General features: G+C 36.4%; 1 protein-coding gene across 2 annotated transcripts in view; it reads right to left on the bottom strand.

Moving 5' to 3' along the window:
* LOC106060948 (uncharacterized) overlaps positions 1-18,462 on the bottom strand; it is a 31,270-nt gene extending 12,808 nt beyond the window's left edge. The window contains exons 1-2 of one of the 2 annotated variants that reach the window (XM_056030829.1): positions 17,642-18,462; positions 3,170-3,320 (exon numbers count right to left, since the gene is read on the bottom strand). In XM_056030829.1, coding sequence (XP_055886804.1) covers positions 3,170-3,320; positions 17,642-17,707 — 217 coding nt within the window. In that variant the 5' untranslated portion in view covers positions 17,708-18,462. Of the gene's footprint in view, positions 1-3,169; positions 3,321-5,761; positions 6,161-17,641 lie in introns of those variants that run through there. The other variant, XM_056030828.1, reaches the window with a different exon arrangement.
* Between the last annotated feature and the right edge of the window lie 2,411 nt (positions 18,463-20,873).

Raw genomic sequence — 20,873 nt, 5'->3', positions numbered from 1 at the left:
ACTGTGCTATTCGGGCCAATAATTCGGGTTTTGTTCCCTCATCTGAGACAATAGCTCCGAGGTATTTGAAGCTGTTAACACTAGTTAGCTTTTCACCTCCAATACTAATGCCTCTTTTAAAGCCCTGATGGCTATTGGTCATAATTTGAGTTTTTTCGGCATTTATTTGCATGCCATATGCTGCGGAAGTCTTGTCAATGCGCATCACCAGGTCAGCTAGTTCTTCTTCTGTCCCTGCTAGGCCGTCAATGTCATCTGCGAAGCGCAAGTTAGTAATTCTTCTTCCTCCAATGCTTACAGTACCTTCATAGCCCTCGAGGGCATCTTCCATTATCCTTTCAAGGAAGATATTGAAGAGTGTTGGTGACAGTAGGCAGCCTTGTCTTACTCCAACTGTGGTTTTGAACCAGTCCCCAATATTATTGTTGAAGTACACCGCACTGGTGGCCTCCCTGTAGAGGTTCTGGATAACTTTGATTATGTTTTTATTAATGTTGTACTTTTCCATTGTCGCCCAGAGTGCTCCGTGCCATACTCGATCGAAAGCTTTCTTGAAATCAATAAAGACATGGAAAAGATTCTCTTGGTGTTGGAGATATTTCTCACAGAGTATTCTGAGGTTTAGGATTTGCTCTGTTGTGCTGCGACCTTGTCTACAAGGACAAGGACAAGGGAAATTACTTGTACATTATTGGTAGCTATAGTTTTAGGACGGAATTCTGCCTTTTTAGATTTTTGATAAGTTTTGTATTTATTTAAAGGATTTTTTAGAATTTGCTTGTTTTTTAATTGTGCTTAGTGTGGGCCGGTGTAAGGTGAAGTGGGGCCCCAAAATTATTACTTTTGTTGTTAAGTTTTTTATATAATAATCAATAGATTGTAATCTTGGTGATATATTGTGAAAATAAAGTAGTGTCAAGATATATTTTTACGGTGTACCGTAGTTGGAACCAAATATTTATACCTTTAAAATAAACATGGAATCGTATTTTTTATGGTGAAGCAATTCACTAAAGGGACACCAATGTATTAAAAACTTTACAGGCTTTGAATATTTCACAGCATATTGTGGAACTGGATGAAGCGTATTTCTAATTTCATTTCAATAATTAATTGTTGACTGTTTTGTTTAGTGCCTTTATGTATCGCACGCATCAAATAGACAATTTTTAACAGTTCATTAGTTGACAGTTAGCACCTGTTGTGATTTATTGTCATTTACACATTTTAATGTCACCCAAAACTAAACTAAGTTATAAGTATAACATTAATGTTGTCACTGAACTATAAATCTGTATCTCATGGTTTATTTGCTGCTTTGATTTTGTTTCTTTATTTCTTTAGATTCAAAGAATTAACACGAAGTTTCATCTTGTCAAAAACAAAGAATCACAAGTAGGGGCGTTGCTAGGAGTTTTCCATCGTTTTGGTCTGGGGATACTTGTCCTCTTTGGGGGTCTCTGCATTTTGCGTAATATTTAATTTTTAATGTAAAAAAAAAACACTTATTTGCAAGTGGGCACCCGGGGGGAGGGATTTTCAAATTCTCCCCTCTCATCCCCCACCCTAGCTACGCCACTGATCACAAGTAAAAAGTATTTTAAAATGATTAAGCTGAAATTCGCACATAGTAGTGTGGCAGGTTAGCTTAGTTGTTAGAGGTTAGCTAAGTTGTTAGAGTTTATGTAAGTTGTTAGAGGTTAGCTAAGTTGTTAGAGGTTAGCTAAGTTGTTAGAGCGTCGTGCTAGTGACGCGAATGTCGGGGGTTCGATCCATGCTGGCCATTTTTTTCCCCCTTTATTATTCAATAACAAAATGTGAATGTTGAGTTGCTTTCTCCGTAGCTCCCATCGGGGCAAAGCGAGGTCCTCAGACAAATGAACACTGAACATTTAGAGTCATGGCTCAGCCGTCAAAGCTTTCCGAGTTGCATACAATTAAATTGTTTCAACTTGTATGTATTGTTTTCTTATACAGACTGAATGTTTCTACGTACTGGGAATGTTTAGTTTTCGTAGCTCGGTTGTTCCAAGCTGAACCCAGGTATTAACTAGGAAATTTATGACCATGAATCTTGTAGTTAATTGATTGATGATATTTCTTTTCAGTTTGGGCAATATATGTGGCCAGTTAAAACAAACAAGAAAATTAAAATACCTGTACAGTTTGTTTGTTATTTTTTTCGGTCATGAATATTATGTATACTAGTCATTATGTCGAGTTTCGTTTACTGTTTAACTGTGATTAGTTGTGTGAAATCTTGATCACATCATAAGCTCTTGATCAGATAGTAATTGAGTTTTTATTGCTGTAGAAATCGATGCCAAAATTCATTCGTGGCCTATTGTCATCAAGCAAACTTGACACCGGATCACAGCACAGTCAATCAATGGGACACGCTGGAGACGGCATCGTTTGATATATAGCTGATATCGATCTGCCAAAGTTGCCGTAGCTAATGTTATGTGATGTCATGTACAGTCAACAAGTACAGGTTTTTTTTAAGGTTTATTAATGCACATTTCAGTAACGTAAGGTTCATTAATATACCTTTCAGTAGCGTATGGTAAAGCAATATAGGGTTTAGTAAACTAAAGTTTATCTATGAAGGTTTCTGTATCCTAAGGTGTAGCAATGTAGATTTCAGAATTTCATTAACGTAAGGTTTAGCAATGAAGAATTTGGTAATCGTAGAACTTAGCTTTATTGGGTTCAGTAAGGTAGGACTCAATTATGGTAGAATTTAGCATTGTTGGGTTTAGTTAGAAAGGGCTTAGCAGTATAGGTTTCAGTGAAGTAGTACTATTATCATTTCTCGTTAAACTCTTAAGCTAGTGGGATGGTCCAAATAATAACTATATGGTTGGAAGAAATAAGAGCTTAGTTGTTTGGTACAAATAAAAGCTAGTAGGTCGGTTCAATAAAAGCTAGTAGGTTAGTTCAATAAGAACTAGTAGGTTAGTTCAATAAGAACTAGTAGGTTAGTTCAATAAGAACTAGTAGGTTAGTTCAATAAAAGCTAGTAGGTTAGTTCAATAAGAACTAGTAGGTTAGTTCAATAAAAGCTAGTATGTTAGTTCAATAAGAGCTAGTAGGTTGGGCTATTTTTTGTGTTAAATGTGTTCGACCCAAAAGTCTCGGGTGCGTGTTATGTTAGGTTTATACTCACGAAGAAGTCTGGAAGCAGTTCTCAACTGCTCTGCCTCGTCCTTGAACTTGTCCGCCGTCTCCCTCATCTCCTCTCGACAATCCTCAATGACGTCAATGACATATTCGGACTCCTGGTCAAACAGATCTATCAAAGAGTCAATGAACCAGCGCTGTGGACAGAGCAAATCAGAGAGCAACAGTTAGTGTGTGTGTATGTGTGGACGTTTTGGATGTGTGTGTGGTTGATGGTCCTCGCGTGGGTGTGTTTGTGTGAAATGGAAACATTCTTTCACTACCAGCTGATACACACACAAAGTAAGACTGTCCCAGACATTTAATTCTTGATTCTTGAAGTTTGACAAACACGAAATTATGTTTCCTTGTCAAGGTCATCGTTTTTTGTTTTTTTTTTGTATCAGTGTCTTTTTTTTTTTTGTATTTCATATCAATTCCTAACTTTAAGTTTCTTCTGTTCACGTCATTTTCCTAGCTTTGAAAAAAGATTTGGTTTGGTCGAATGATTTATAGAAGAGACATCAATAATTTCTTCTTGGATACATCTTTCTACTCATTAGATCTTTAACATCATGTCATTAGTTTTACACACCTAGTCCTTAGATCTACACATAACTTTATTAATTCTACACACACCGTGCCTAGATGTACACATCAAGTCATTAACTCTACACACCTCGCGCGTATATTTACACATAACGTCATTAATTCTACACACCTCGTGCCTAGATATACACATCAAGTCATTAACTCTACACACCTTGTGCCTAGATGTACACATCAAGTCATTAACTCTACACACCTTGTGCCTTGATGTACACATCAAGTCATTAACTCTACACACCTTGTGCCTTGATGTACACATCAAGTCATTAACTCTACACACTTAGTCCATATTCATTAATTCTACGCACCTCGTGCGGAGCTCTACACTCCTCTTCCCTAGATCATAAGGACCTCCTTGGAGCTGCACATAGGACCTCAAATATGCTCAAATCAGCTTCTAAGATCCATACTTCTCCTAAGGAGGCGGCCTGAGCCCTAAGTGAACACGTTTAGATGCATTTAAAAAGCGATCACGGTAACATACACACAGATACCCGCCTTCCCCTCCCCTCCCACATTTTCCCAACTGGTCCAGACAAGTGAAAGGATCATAGCGCAGTGAGAAAGCTAAAAGAATGAAACAGCGCTAAACAAAATCCAATTGGTAAAAAAAAGTATTAATTGCACAGAATTATTGTTGTTGATCTACATCTATTTACAAACTTATTGGTACAATTACACTTCCTATGTGTCTTTTGTAGTGTCGATGGTGTGGTTGTTTTTTTGTTTTTTTTAAACATGTTTTTCTTGTTCTTTTGTTTTGTTTAAAAAAGGTGAAACTAGACTGGAATAGAAAAAAAAAGATGCTATCTTGGATGTTAATTTTACAGATATAAACAAAATGCTTTCAAACATACAAGAAACCAATTAAAATTAAACTTTATATAAAAATACAAGATAAAATTGACTGCGAGATTGTGTTGTTATTTAATCAATTAGTAAATATTCTAAGTCTACAATTATTCAGACTTTTATTTAGTATTATTACCTATAATTCTCACTACACACTTAATCCTAAAATCCTAACACAGGCGTCAGAATGACGTCATCATGCCAGCTGGAGTCTGTAATGTTAGGATCTCGTCTGTTATTCCAGGACTTAAATCTCATGCCCATGTTATTGTGTTTGATGGTAACACCCACCATAGTTAGGATCAATATTTATATCGAACTGATAAACTGTGTTTGTGCGCTTTTGAGACTGTCCTGTAATTTGTTACCGAAGAAAATACTTTTTGAAGTGTTGGTCATCCCAAACATGTATGCGAATATTGTAATATGTACATAACATTATTTTAGAATATCTATAAGTGTATATGGTATTAGAATTGGGTTGTAAATGTATTCATTTTCAACTAAAGCCAATGACCAAACTCCAAAGTTTTCTACAGATTCTTTCTTTAGATGAAAAAAAAACAACAACTCTAATTCCTCTTTAAAAATAGTAAAACACTTTATTCTCCTAAAAGAAATCATAAAAGTATTAAACGCACACTATTAACACAATGGGGATGCCCTGGTTGAGTGGTTAAGTGCTTAGCTTTCAAACTTGGGCTCCTGGGGTCGAATCTCTGTGAAGACTGGGACTTTAAATTTTGGGATTTTTATGGCGCCCCTGAGTCCACCCAGCTCCAAATGGTACCTGTCTTTAGTTGGGGAAAGTAAAGGCGGTTGGTCGTTGTGTTGGCGACATGACACCCTGCTCGTTAACTGTTGGCCTAATAAAAAGCAGATGACCTTAACATCATCTGCCCTAAAGGGGCAAGGTCTGAAAGGGGAACTTATTAACACAAAATAAATTAATTTTAGCAATAGATTTACAATGTTAGTCTCTGGATGAAGCTTAACTGGTGGACCCCGATATAAGCTTGTCTATCCTATTTATAGGCTTTAAAACCGAGAGTTCTTGTAGCGGAATGAACATAAAAACTTTTCATTTGTAATGACATGTAATAGCAGTTTACGTATGACATAAGATTGTTCAGGTCACCTGACGTGGGTCACTATTCTGTGTAGAAACTTGAATCGTCGAGAAACTTCCATGTTTACATTTGTATTTCCGCATACAGCACGTGACAGTGTATTAATGCAAGTCTAATACAAATCTCGTATCAAAGATAAACAAAATCACATTTCATGTTAAGGAAACTAAGCTATAGGACCTACTTTGTCTAGGTTTTAGAGTTTAGGAAGCTAAGCTATAGGACCTACTTTCTCTAGGCTTTCCATGTTAAGGAAGCTAAGCTATAGGACCTACTTTCTCTGGGCTTTTCATGTTCAGGAAGCTAAGCTATAGGACCTACTTTCTCTAGGCTTTCCATGTTAAGGAAGCTAAGCTATATGAGCTACTTTCTCTAGGCTTTTCATGTTAGAAGGCTTAGCTATATGAGCTACTTTCTCTAGGCTTTCCATGTTAAGGAAGCTAAGCTATAGGACCAACTTTCTCTGGGCTTTTCATGTTAGAAGGCTTAGCTATATGAGCTACTTTCTCTAGGCTTTTCATGTTAAGGAAGCTAAGCTATAGGACCTACTTTCTCTAGGTTTTAGAGTTTAGGAAGCTAAGCTATAGGACCAACTTTCTCTAGGTTTTAGAATTAAGGAAGCTAAGCTATAGGACCTACTTTCTCTAGGCTTTTCATGTTAAGGAAGCTAAGCTATAGGACCTACTTTCTCTAGGCTTTTCATGTTAGAAGGCTAAGCTATAGGACCTACTTTCTCTAGGCTTTCCATGTTAAGGAGGTTAAGCTATAGGACCTACTTTGTCTAGGTTTTAGAGTTAAGGAAGCTAAGCTATATGACCTACTTTCTCTAGGCTTTTCATGTTAAGGAAGCTAAGCTATAGGACCTACTTTCTATAGGCTTTTCATGTTAGAAGGCTAAGCTATAGGATCTACTTTCTCTAGGCTTTTCATGTTAAGGAAGCTAAGCTATAGGACCAACTTTCTCTAGGTTTTAGAGTTAAGGAAGCTAAGCTATAGGACCTACTTTCTCTAGGCTTTTCATGTTAAGGAAGCTAAGCTATAGGACCTACTTTCTCTAGGCTTTTCATGTTAAGGAGGTTAAGCTTTGGACCTACTTTGTCTAGGTTTTAGAGTTTAGGAAGCTAAGCTACAGGACCTACTTTCTGTGTGTTATTAAGCGGCTTAGTTCTACATTCCGTCTTTGTTTACAAGTGTATACAACTACGCAACTTCGTCATTTCATTCAAAAACCAAAGGTCGCAGTAACATTAACGATTTCTTCCTTGCTATTTTATTAAAAAGTAGGTCACATCTGGCTGAAAGAATATGAACAGAAAAAAATTGGAACAAGATTTGCATTGGAAACTGTTGAATTTTTCTTTGTTGTAGCATTGTACTTAAGACATAAGATATTTCATGACACAAAAACGGTCCAAACCTAAATACATCAACTTGCATGGAGCATCACTAGTCTCCAGGAGGTTTCTGTCACCTCATCTCGAGATTTACGACGTCATTCCGTGAAACATTCTTCCATTTCATTAGTCGCATGGTCAGCCAAGCAAGACACCGAGTCTAATCACGTGACAAGCTACCACCTTTACTATGAATATAGAACATCAATGTCCCCACGAAGGGAGGGCGGAGAAGCAATGGGAGAGGTTATTGTTGCTCATATGTGTGCCATCGTTTGTAGTGTTGATGAGTATTTAAATATCCACAAGAAATCTATATATTGATGAAAGATATTGACTTCTCAAAATATATTTAAAAAAACAACATCTGCATGTCTATGAATGTTTTCATTTGGTCCAGATGTTTTTATGAAGAACTATTGGCTCTAGCATGTTTTGTTCCAATGAGTTTAAGTGTATTATGTTGTTTTGCATACAACTACTAACATGCCAATCCTATGTCTAGTTTATACCTTACATGCCAATCCTATGTCTAGTTTATACCTTACATGCCAATCCTATGTCTAGTTTATACCTTACATGCCAATCCTATGTCTAGTTTATACCTTACGAGCCAATCCTATGTCTAGTTTATACCTTACGAGCCAATTCTATGTCCAGTTTATACCTTACGAGCCAAGAGTTCACTAAATAAAGCCATTGAATTTCTAATCGGATCCATTTTGTGTGCCATGCCTTCACAATTATTGTTTTTAAAATCTTCATTGCAATTTAGAAAGTTAACCAACTTTAAGATCATTGACGATAATAATTACAAAGTTTCAGTTGATTCCTCTGGTGAATCAATATGTTATTGTATGGTTATTCATTACGGTGTGTCTTCATGCCTGCTTAGTGTATCAAATATACTGGATGCTACGTTAAGCCTATCAAATACAAGCTGGAAGACTCCATGGAGAAATGGCTGTACTGGAAACCATTGTGCAGTTGTCACAGATATTAAGTAGTTATTTGATATCCAACTGTTTCAATGGAGAACAAGAACAAAAGCATACAAGAAAAAAAAGAAAACAAGGAAACAGATTTATGTCTCGTGTTTAGTTCTGGAGTACATGTGGTGCAGTGGTATATTGGTGTGGATTCAGGTGATCAATTGTACAACTTATTGCTGATGTTGCTGGAGGTCTAGTTCATTTGGCATAAAAACAAATAATCCGAGTCGTTAATGTAAATTTGTTGTTTGGTTACTAGTCTTGACATCATCTGAGCGACACTGAATGGCAGTGAGTGATGTGCTATTTAAACATATTGTTAAGGGCTGCCAAGTTCCGAGAATTCATTTACAATCGCGTTTCTTATTACGACATTCAAATATTGAAACTATTTTTGTCTTTTAACTAAGTCCTCGTTATATCGTGTACGTTTTATGGTTTTTTGTTTACTTTTTCATCATGGAACTTTTAGGCTATTCAAAAACTAAAGCATAGAATGTTTTTCTTCCCTAGAGTAGAATCAAATTTGAAATAAATCAGTGTGCAATGTTTCGAAAGCTAGTGATTTTGCAGCCTAAAATCATCTGGGAGCCAGTAAGAGATTCGACCAAAAGAAATGAACAAACAAGAAAGTACTGATGTTGGTCTTTCAAGAATTTACTTTGGAGTGAAATCTAGTCTATAAAAAAGGTTTACAAAACATAATGAGTAGTATGGGTGAACTATTGCATGGTCTATTGCAACTCGTGTGATATACATTTGAATATAGAAGGTAGTTAAAGGCTTGGTGCAGGACAATAATTAGTTTACAATTGACAGATAATGATATGAATAATATTTGGAATGATAACCGAGCACTAGTGACAGTAAACATCAAACTCGTAGGGAAACTAGGGTACAATGAGATGGTGGATAACAGGGGCATCAGTGTCTAATCAAGCTGTAAACAAAAAATTCAAACTAGCTTTTGAAATTAGATACAAAAATTGTTTACAAAGTTTCATACTTGTTTATTACATTTCAACAATACCTGAATTCATGTCACAATTTCTTGAACCTGGAACTTTGACACAGATGTCTAAAACGGCTCTAGTTGATGTATATCGTTGAGAAAAGAAGTACTAGCACGTTGGCTACTACTGAGAAAACTGTAGTTTGACCGTTAGGATTTTTCAAAGTAACAAAACAAGAAATACATTTAAATATCGCTAGAAAACGTATGCTATATCAGGATCCAACATCGGCTTTGAAAGGACTATCCAGGGGCGTAGCTAAGGATTTGGGTGCCCTGGGGGGGGGGAGTTGACCTGTTTTCGGGGCTCTTTGCATTTTGACATTAGACATCATGACTTGAGATAATGTACTTAATAAATATATAACCCTACATTCAAATTGGTTCAGTAAATCTGTAAAATTAACGAGAAATAATCATTAAAAATCTTTTATTGAATAATACCGTTGTTTATTGGCGAAATAATGCACAAGTGACAAATCTCAATTCCTATCGCTTCACGTCGTGCATTATGTGCAGCAAAGACATCTATAACATCATCTACATCCATACTGTCTAGTATTTGTGACTCCAATGACTATAAAGCCGTGCTAAGCCTTTCTTGCGTCTTTGTGCTCCTGAGATAGTTTTTAATTAACTTGAGCTTTGAGAATGATCTCTCACATGACGCAATGGAACTGGCCTGAGACAGCAGTATTTGAATGAATGTTGCAAGATTGGAGCACATATCATTACCATATGAAGCCAGCTTCCTCAATATGTTTATTGGTGATTGTGGCACTGGTTTGTTGATGGAAAGTACTAGTGTATCAATGACATCATTGAACATGCGATTTTCCTGTATTTCATCAAACAGGAAAAAGTAACACCCAAAAGTGTCCACATGGTTTTCAAGCATTTGGAATCTGTCCTTCATCTTCATATGAGGTCTGTCCGGCACTTCTGTCGCATCACGTTTGAATTGCAGTTCTATTGACAGTCCTACATTAGAACTCAACTTCCCATCAAGTCTTTTCTATCTTCTGTTTATTTTCATTATAGGAAATCCATAGCATTCACTACCTTCTTTTGCTCTTTCGATGGATTGGGTGATCAGTTTCGTCAGTTTCTCATCATTTTGCAGAAAGCATGAAAGGGTTTTAATTTCTTCAGCAGCTTCCCGTATGTGCAGTCCAGATGTTTGTAGTTTCTTCTGAACTAGGTTGATTTGGCGCAGTAAATTTGACCAGAATTCCAGATAAGCAAAAAATTATAAATTTTCTCCTGCATGTGCATTGCTTCTAGTGTCAATTCTTTCAGTTGTTGGTTCAGAAAGTTTCTCCAACAGCTGGATGGTTTTGTCGAGATGCAAAGAAACTGTTTACGTAGCATCTTCTCTTGTGGGCCACCTTGCATTACTCTCTTTTTTTAAACAACAGGCTCCAGCTTCTTTCAGTGTGACTCATCTCTGGGGTGAATTGGAAAAAAGTTCAACAATGCATAAACAGTTCTAACAAAAATGTGACAATCGCTGGATCTATCTCAGCAGAATGAAGAGCTGCCAGGTTGAGAGAGTGATTATCACAGTTCAGAAATTTTGACTTTGGATTTATGTCTAAGACGGCCCCTCCTTGTGGCTGCGTTATCATAAGTTTGACCTCTGCACAGATCAAAGTCCAGTCCAATGTCTTTAAGAGTTTTCAGAACAAGTTCTTCATAACGTTCTCCATCAGGTTTCAACATTTCAAAGTAACCAATGAATGATTCTTTTATTTTGAACTTATCAAAATCCAAGTAACAAACTGTTAGGGATACCTGTTCTTGATGAGAAACATCTGGGAGAATAAGCTTCCCTTTAACACAATCTTTGCTCGCAGTTCCTCAGATAAAATTCCAGGCTGGATATATCCGAAGTCTTTGTATTTAGCTACAGCTTCTTCCACTTCTGGAGAAAGTGATTTTGGAGGACCATCACTTGATTCATCCTCTGTATCGCTTACTTTAGATGTTTTCTCTGACTGTGGTAAAAGGGTATTCCTATGGAGTTTCTTCAGCACTACTCTCATCAAGAGACATTTTCACTTCTTCGACTGCTGCACCTTTGAATGAATCATCTGAATAGTGATACTTTTCTTCGACAAGTTCATTGTCTCCTTATCAGGTTTCTTCTTAAGTGATAAGGATGATGATATAAACTACCCTATATACTAAGTTACTTCCTGAGAGTAGCACGGCGCTAGTCAGCGCTATGGAATTCGCTCTTTGAAATTGAGAGTAACCCCGCAATGAAAGTGTTACTAATCTGTGTGGAATACATACAGGGTCACTGACTTATATAACAACGTAAAATCCCAAGATTACATGCCAGTGACGTATTATTTAAAACAAATTTCGACACTTATTTGGGGGCCCACCTCAAGTGGAGGCCCGGGGGAATCTACCAATTCTCCCCCTCCTCTCCCCTCCTCCCCCCACCTTAGCTACGCCACTGAAACTAACGCGTAATTGAATGGACTATTGCGTTCGGGAATTTCCAAATGTAAGGCTTTGATTCAAGGGTTTAATAAATTAATATTCAGGGAAACTTAGCGCATTGTCTCCTAAGACTAGATCTAAATGCTTATCATTGGAATATTCTAAAATGTAGTAGATCTATTCATTTGCTTAATCAGGGCGATTCTCTCTCAGCGTTAGGGGGGGGGGGGGGTGGGGAAGGAATGGGGCGGGGTAAATAATGTTCCATTGTTTTTTAATCTCACATTAATTTTTTTAGTTATTAAGAAAAAAAAACAATCGCTTTATAAGTTGTATAAAAAGTGTTTTTCTTGTTTTGTTTTTTTTAAATAACGTTGCTGGGTTACAGCGACACTCTCTGAATACTCCTGTTCTTATGTGACTCTGCTGCACCAGTATTTAAAGCCCTATCGATACATCTTACACATTCTAATCGGTTTGGTTTGATTGGTAATCAATATTGATTTATTGATTATAAAATAATTTATTCTTCTTCTAATCTGAACAAAAAATAAATATCTCAGCTATTTTTTTCTATGTCTTGCATACAAAATAGATCATTATTACAGGACAATGTCCTTGAAGCCTATGTTCAGAATTACATTGTCCACGTTTGCATAGAATATAACAGTCATAATAGAGCGGCGCTGACCAGGTTATAACTTTTGTTTCAAGCTCAGCTCCTTCTATTTTCCTCTTCAATATGTTTTATGTAAAATCCTTTATATTTAGAAACGCAACATTTGCAATGGACAATTTTAACATTGAGATAGAACTGGTCTTTCGTTCAGAAAACAAAAGTCAAAGCATCTTTTAAATTTTACACTGGTATATGAATAAAAAATGTATAAATGGTTTAAATTAACTAAAAATGGCTAGATGTCGAATTAGGAAGGTGGCTTTTAATGACTTTAATTTCCTATTTGAATGCAATGCAGGTTCGTAATCACATAGATACCCTGGAACAAAACTGATGAAAATAAACTTGATCTTTACTTAGTTGCACAACAGGCAGTTACTGAATGACATTGGACATTACGTAGTTGCACAACAGGCAGTTACTGAATGACATTGGACATTACGTAGTTGCACAACAGGCAGTTACTGAATGACATTGGACATTACGTAGTTGCACAACAGGCAGTTACTGAATGACATTGGACATTACGTAGTTGCACAACAGGCAGTTACTGAATGACATTGGACATTACGTAGTTGCACAACAGGCAGTTACTAAATGACATTGGACATTACGTAGTTGCACAACAGGCAGTTACTGAATGACATTGGACATTACGTAGTTGCACAACAGGCAGTTACTGAATGACATTGGACATTACGTAGTGGCACAACAGGCAGTTACTGAATGACATTGGACATTACGTAGTTGCACAACAGGCAGTTACTGAATGACATTGGACATTACGTAGTTGCACAACTGGCAGTTACTGAATGACATTGGACATTACGTAGTGGCACAACAGGTAGTTACTGAATGACATTGGACATTACGTAGTTGCACAACAGGCAGTTACTGAATGACATTGGACATTACGTAGTTGCATTGGAACTCGAGTCTTTCATTTTGGACTAAACAAAGAGGAATAAATCTTTCAACCACACTCCCTATTACATGAGGGGATACACACATTTCACGTACCTCACACGTAGTGTAACATTACAGTGTAACATTACAGTGTGATCCTTTCTTTGTAGTTCCTTGACGTAGGACAATTTAGTTTACAAGGATAGAAAACGAAATGCAAATCAATAGATTGATGGCAATATGGTCAGTGCTGATTGATTCTATGTGTTTCTATGGTCAACCATCTGGACTCATGCGTGGACTCATCTGGACTGCTCGTCGTCTATGCGCCAATCCTTTTAATATATCCAGGTAATTGGCTACATTCTTTTGGGGAGTTTGGAGATACTTGAATAATGAGCTCGGAATTTAGCAATTCAAAACGATTCTCGGCAACATGAATAGGTAAACTAAGTGATGGAATCGGATCTTTTCAACTTTTGAAGAAAGAATAAGAAAAAAGAAACATATTTAAATGTGCAAGTAGCCTATCAACAGATCTAACAGACACACAAGTAAGATATACTGACAGAAAAGACACACTTCATCAGCGGACAAAATGGACACAAAAGTCACAAGTCATCTGCGGACACAACAGACACACAAGTACAGTGTACAGACACAAAGTCATCTGCAGACACAACGGACACACTTATGACGACGTTTTGCACGAATGTTTAGGTTTCGCACTAGGTTGACATGTTGCCGGTGCTAGCCCTGACCATAGTTCGATACTCATTGTTTTTTTAACAAGACCCGCAGACGACTTTGAATGCAATAGCTGCTGCGTTAATTATTGATTAAAAAGTATGACTGTATGAACCCAGTATGGGAGGGAGAAATCTCAACACACGCTAAGATCAAATATAAAATACGGGCCTTGGTTTCACCATCAGAGTGACTTCAATGACTTCATCTTCATACAATCAATTCACTGAACCGAAAAGAAACGCCTAGTTCATTTCTCATAACTTATATACAGAAGGAGCACAGAGTGAAAACTTACAGCCTCTGATATGAAAAGTTACAGCCTCTGATTTGAAAAGTTACAGCCTTTGATTTGAAAAGTTACAACCTCTGATTTGAAAACGTATAGCCTCTGATTTGAAAAGTTATAGCCTCTGATTTGAAAACTTACAGCTTTTGATTTGAAAAGTTACAACCTCTGATTTGAAAACGTATAACCTCTGATTTGAAAACTTACAGCCTTTGATTTGAAAAGTCATAGCCTCTGATTTGAAAATTTACAGCCTCTGATTTAAAACGTTACAGCCTCTGAATGTAAAATGTTGCAGACTCTGATTGTTGTGAAAGATAAATTTAAAAAAAAACTTTATGAGAATATGTAACATTTATTTTGTTGTTATGACGTCATTTAATTAATGCTCCTGCTAAAACAATAGCCTCGATCAAGATCTGAACGCCGAATATTTCGTTACAACCTTTCTTCTACTACCTCTACACCATGAAGGTTTGCTATTTGCAATAGACTGAAGTAGACATACGGTAGAGCTAACCTTGGAATGTCTGTACACTAACCTTGGAATGTCTGTACACTAACCTTGGAATGTCTGTACACTAACCTTGGAATGTCTGTACGCTAACCTTGGAATGTCTGTACACTAGCTGACTTCATCCAGGTGGAAAATAGGACAAAATAAACAAAAATACAAACAACAACTTGAAAATGTGTTATTAGATCTAGTTTGTTGTTATTTCATTAATGTCGCCCCATTCATACCTTGCGATCTATAGGGCAGATGATCTAAAGGTCATCTGTTTCTATGACCGACGGTTAACGAGGGTACCATGTAGCCAGCATAACGACCAAGGCACGTGTGGATATTGCTTAACAACTAAAGGGGGAGGACTATACAAACTTGTTCCGATTTGTTACAATGGGGAAGGGGGGGGGGTATTTCCAATGAACTAACAAGCACAGTATGTTATGTGTGTGTGTGTTGTTTCTAAGGTGATGCTAAAGTAAGGGAACAGTAATTGTTAGTCTTGTAAAATGATGCAAGATAATCGACTCTGTCATAAGCTCTGTTAAGGATGAGAGAAAGCTACAGATTGTACTGACGTGTAAGATCTGTTTAAATAGCAGTTGATGTCTTTTCATCTCAAGTTCACTGGTGTTGCAATAAAAGTTATATTTAGTTGTGTTCACAAAAGGAATTTATTCAATTTAATTAAAGTTCTATAATTTAAAATATAAAACGCCTACATCAGTTTATATCTACTAGCAAACTGGTGTACTATGACCGACCACAACACAGTTATCCCTTGGCTTTCGTGAGTCCGACTTTCGCAATTGGGCTATAGACAGACAGGGAATTTAAACAACTATATAAGCGTCGAAATACACAGATTCATACTGTTGTTAGGCGAATAAAAGCAGCTAGCTGCACAAATATTCTGATCGATTTATCTCCCCTATCGTGCCGTTGACAAGGTGAACTCATGTTTCAAAGCGATGAGGCAAAAATGAAATGTACAACCAAAGATGACAAAACCTGCATGCTAAGATCAATTTGGCCCAAGTTTGAAAGGAACCATCGAATCACGAATATGTCAAAGAATGCAACACACATGTAGCATCAGGTATCGTTGCTTAGATCACACAAACGAGACTTGCTTGCCGTCAGTACAAATACTAAGCCGAGACTAAGGCGACGGATTACAAAGCGACGAAATGAAATCCTCGTTTCTGACGACGATGAGGTGGAATGGAAATTTGTGATTGTTGAAAATTTAGATTAAAAGAGACCGAAAAAAAGTCGACTCTTTTCCCATCATTTCTCTGGATGTCATGATGAACAACTGTACTTTGGGAAAACGCTATTTGGTTTTTAAAAAATCTTGTGTAAAATTAAAATTTTCTGTTTAGGGAATGGTATGAGATTTGTAACAAAGAAGGGGAGGGGGAGTGAAAAGGTGATTTTTTTATCGTATTTAATATCCGAACGTTCCAAAACTCTTTTACTTTTTTCAAACTTATGTCAGGCACCATGAAAGTTTGGTGGACTCAGGGGTATCCTAAAAATCCCAGTCTTCACCTAGATTCGGGCCAGGAAAATCTCGGCTGGGAAGCCAAGCGCTTTACCACTCAGCCCCAACGCCCGGTGGTTACGTCGGTCAAATGTATTGCATGACTCAACTGTGTCACTTTTTCAAAGTCTTGACTTCAAATGTCAAATCTGCTTTGTTAAAAACACTCCATTTTTACCAAGCTTCTATCAACTCACTAAGCCTGTCGGGAAACAATTTTGTAAACGTTATTTCTCCCACTTCCCATTCTTGAACTTAGTTGAAACCTTGTACAGTTGTTCCTACCGAAACGAAAATCATTAAAAAATTTGAGCAATTAATAAATTGATTAGTAGCGATTAATTAATTTAGTTTGATATTGATTAAGGGAAATACATCTTATAGTATTGAGATATATAAGATGTATATATATATACATTTTTAGAATTTTTTTTTTATTTTGCTGGTTTACTAAGTCTTGATTATTTTGACCTGCATGTCTTTATTTTTGCCTGGATCTATTTATTTTTGCTTGCATCTCTTTATTTTTGCCTGTATCTCTTTATTTTTGCCTGCATCTCTTTATTGTGACCTGCATCTCTTTATTGTGGCCTGTATCTCTTTATTTTGGCCTGCATCTCTTTATTTTGACCTGCATCTCTTTATTGTGGCCTGTATCTCTTTATTTTGGCCTGCATCTCTTTATTTTGGCCTGCATCACTTTATTTTGGCCTGCATCTCTTTATTTAGATCTGCATCTCTTTATTTTGGCCTGAATCTCTTTATTTTGACCTGCATCTCTTTATTTTGGCCTGCACCTCTTTATTTTGACCTGCATCTCTTTATTTTGACCTGCACCTCTTTAGTTCCACTTAAACCAAACATAAACAGAGGCTATAAGCTAGATTTTTTTTTGGATTTTACTAAAAACACTTTTATTGCCAGTACAACAGACTATTTTATTAATAGTTTAATTTAATGTTGATGTTTTTTATTTTATTAGAGTTTTTAGCACTAATGTCTCTCGGAATAGTGAAGCTCTTGTATAAGATTAAAACTAGGAAACCTACATGAGCAAAACAATTATTGTGGTTACATTAGAAGCAAAGCCGCAATGTTATTTGTTTTTATTGAAGAGATCTTTGTACTTGAACTGGACACCGCTTTGCTTGTATATAAGGGTGCTAACGTAGAGGCAAGACATTGTTTATTGAAACAGATGTAAATATTTTGGTATGTAATATTAATATTGTGACACGTAATGTTGTGTCATGACATGTTAGCATTTTGTAAAAGCGTGAAAACAGTTCCCCACCTTTCACTTCATTTGGCTTATGTCCAGTGTTAAGTGTAAAAAGATTATAACTTTAACTTATACTCACTCTTGTCGCTGGACTAAGTGACTTCATCTTTGCCCTGAACACGGGATTCTGTAACAATGTATCCATTCTCTGCTGCTTTTCTTTGTCGATGCTATGAAAAACTGTTTGACTCAAGTAGAAACCAAAGACACACCATTGGTGACTGACCGACTCAAAACCTAAAATTTGACTACTGGATGAATCATCCGGAAGCTAGCAGCATTAGGAGTGATTCAAAAGTTTTACTACATCATTCAGATTCAGACTCCAAGTCTCTGGACATTTCCTTCAATTGTGTTGCCTCTGAAGAAAATTAAGACTTCACCAATGATTTTACTTCATTGTACTATAGTAGACTTTACACATTTGTTTTGAGCTGTCTTTGTTACCAATATAAGAAGTATTATAAATTGCGTTAGACTGTTTTAAATATTCCTTAAATATAAATTTACATATAATTTAGGGCAGTGATTGCTGGAAAATCTGAAACAAATTTAAACCAAAAATTGTTTAATCTATAAATATTTGTTCCTAAAAGTGACCTAGTTCCACGGACGAGAAGTGTTTCTATCACTTTAACATCTTCATCTGTATGTTTCATTCAAATGTGTATCCAGACATTAAAATAAACAGGAAAGTATCCAGTCTATTAGTTGGTAGCCTCAATAACACGACACTTTTAATATGAAACAAATCAACACGGAAAATGTTCGCTATCCCTGGAACTTTGATTAACTGGCTTCAGTCACAACACACCAGCTAGCAAGCCCATATTGACCCACGGATGGGCGTTAAACCAGCGGCGGCTATGTCCTGTATTCTCGAGTCTATCGGCCAGTCATTCAATAAATTCAATACCAAGACTTGCCTCCCTTTTTCTCCCAATCTACGTCACCACATTGTTTGGCCTCTTTATGGAACAACAAATCGACCAATGAAACAGCATCACCATTGATTGTTCGATTTATCTTACTGTTATTTTTTTTTTCAATTGAAGATTTGTTTTTACACAGACATCAAACTTTATAACAGAACTGGTTTAAAGGTTATAGTAATGTCGTGCTGAATTTAAAATTGTATTCACTTTTTAAAAAGGGTATATGTGTCTGTATTCACTATTATTTTAACAAATTAAAAATATAAATAAGCCATTCTAAAGCCGACGTTACTTAATGGCATTAGTGAAACTCAAAACCAAATGAAAAAACAAAGGCGATTTCTTACTGAAAACAAACAACGCAACTAAAACATATCACAGGTTCTTAGGCTCACAAAGACCTTCCTACAGGGAACAGTATCAGGAAAAAAAAAGAGCAGAGAAAGCAATGGGAATACAACATGAAGAAATGGAAGGGCCTGCCATTGAAAGAGGTTCTATCCAAAGCAAAAGACAGAGAGGAATGGATAAAACTGTCAACAGTGCTTGTGTGGTGCCTCATGCTTGTGTGGTGCCTCATGCTTGTGTGGTGCCTCATGCTTGTGTGGTGCCTCAACTGTCCAACAAACTAAGGGATGGGTGAAGTTGAACTTATAGGGACCTTTTAAAAATACTAGGACATGTGAGAGATATAGTAGGGATAAGAGTATTCAGTAACATTCTGATATATTGGACATACTTTACCAGTATATGTGTTTTGTAAAGTAACTAAGTTAATAGATGTAACTGCTATAGCGTAGGGGCGTAGATGAAGTTGAAACTTCACAAAATTATTCATTGTCAACGACAACACATGAATCTATATAAAAAAATAACCAATTAGTTAATTAATGAGTAGTAGTTAATTTTAGTGTTTTTTTTTAAATATATTAAGCGATATGGTATTAATTATGCGTTTCTTTCCCTTATATAAGCTTTTTAAAAGTATTTATAATACTTAGCACAATGATTTACACCATACAGAACTAACTAGCCTCCATGGGTGACAGCTTCCCGTAAAAATAAATTATGGTTCCAGAAAGCACCACAATTATCAATAATATCCTCAGTAAAAGCAAAAAAAAAAAAAAAAAAAGTCTTGCCAACCCTCGGTCTAGACATTGAACCAATTGGAAATCTTGTCTGTTATTATATAGCAGCGTACGTTCACGAAAAGAGACTCCCGTATTGATAACTGCTTACACTTACTAAGGCGAGTTTTACAGCTGAGAAACTCTTATCTTTGGGTGACTCAATAAACTGTAAGTCAATCTAGGTGTCAAGGTGCCATACTAGATCTTACTAGCATTGCTTTTGGTGGGGTGTATGTATGTTACAAACGTATGTCATGGGTTGTTGAGTAGGTCAAGTTTGTTTCTATTGCGTAACTCCGTGTGTGTGTAAGTTTTGTCAATTCAAACCTGGTTTCTTTCATGTCTATAACAATAGAGCTATTGATTGATCTGATTGTAATGAAAAGGCAAGTTCCGAATGAGTGATTAGGGTGAAACTTAATGAAAATTTAATCACCTATGCTACAATGTTTCTCAACTTGTTATATCCAAGATACAACTAACATTTGAAACCGTTAGAAGACATTGTATTCATCTAGGCTTAAACCTACATTTCAAAGTCATTCAAACCGATACAATATATTGTATCCATGTTTTAAACTACACACACTACACACATGCCGATATTTCATGTATTGCCAATGGCTGCGTTGAACCTAACCAGACAGGTAGTCCAACGTCCAATACATGTCCTCAGACAGAATAAATCACGCAAGGCCGATACGAGGATAACGTAAACAGGCACGTTCTCGTACAGCTTGGCGCCTCCTGATGTTTTCTATGAAACAAAATATTTTAAAGCCTCCAGGTGTTTTCTGTGAAACAAAATACTTAAAGCCTCCAGGTATTTTCTCTGAAACAAAATACTTAAAGCCTCCAGGTGTTTTCTCTGAAACAAAATACTTTAAAGCCTCCAGGTATTTTCTCTGAAACAAAATACTTTAAAGCCTCCAGGTGTTTTCTGTGAAACAAAATACTTTAAAGCCTCCAGGTGTTTTCTGTGAAACAAAATACTTTAAAGCCTCCAGGTGTTTTCTGTGAAACAAAATACTTTAAAGCCTCCAGGTGTTTTCTGTGAAACAAAATACTTTAAAGCCTCCAGGTGTTTTCTGTGAAACAAAATACTTTAAAGCCTCCAGGTGTTTTCTGTGAAACAAAATACTTTAAAGCCTCCAGGTGTTTTCTGTGAAACAAAATACTTTAAAGCCTCCAGGTGTTTTCTGTGAAACAAAATACTTTAAAGCCTCCAGGTATTTTCTCTGAA

This window comes from Biomphalaria glabrata, chromosome 5 (genome assembly GCF_947242115.1).
Source record: "Biomphalaria glabrata chromosome 5, xgBioGlab47.1, whole genome shotgun sequence".
NCBI lineage: Eukaryota > Metazoa > Mollusca > Gastropoda > Planorbidae > Biomphalaria > Biomphalaria glabrata.
This window is presented reverse-complemented; position numbering and strand designations above follow the sequence as displayed.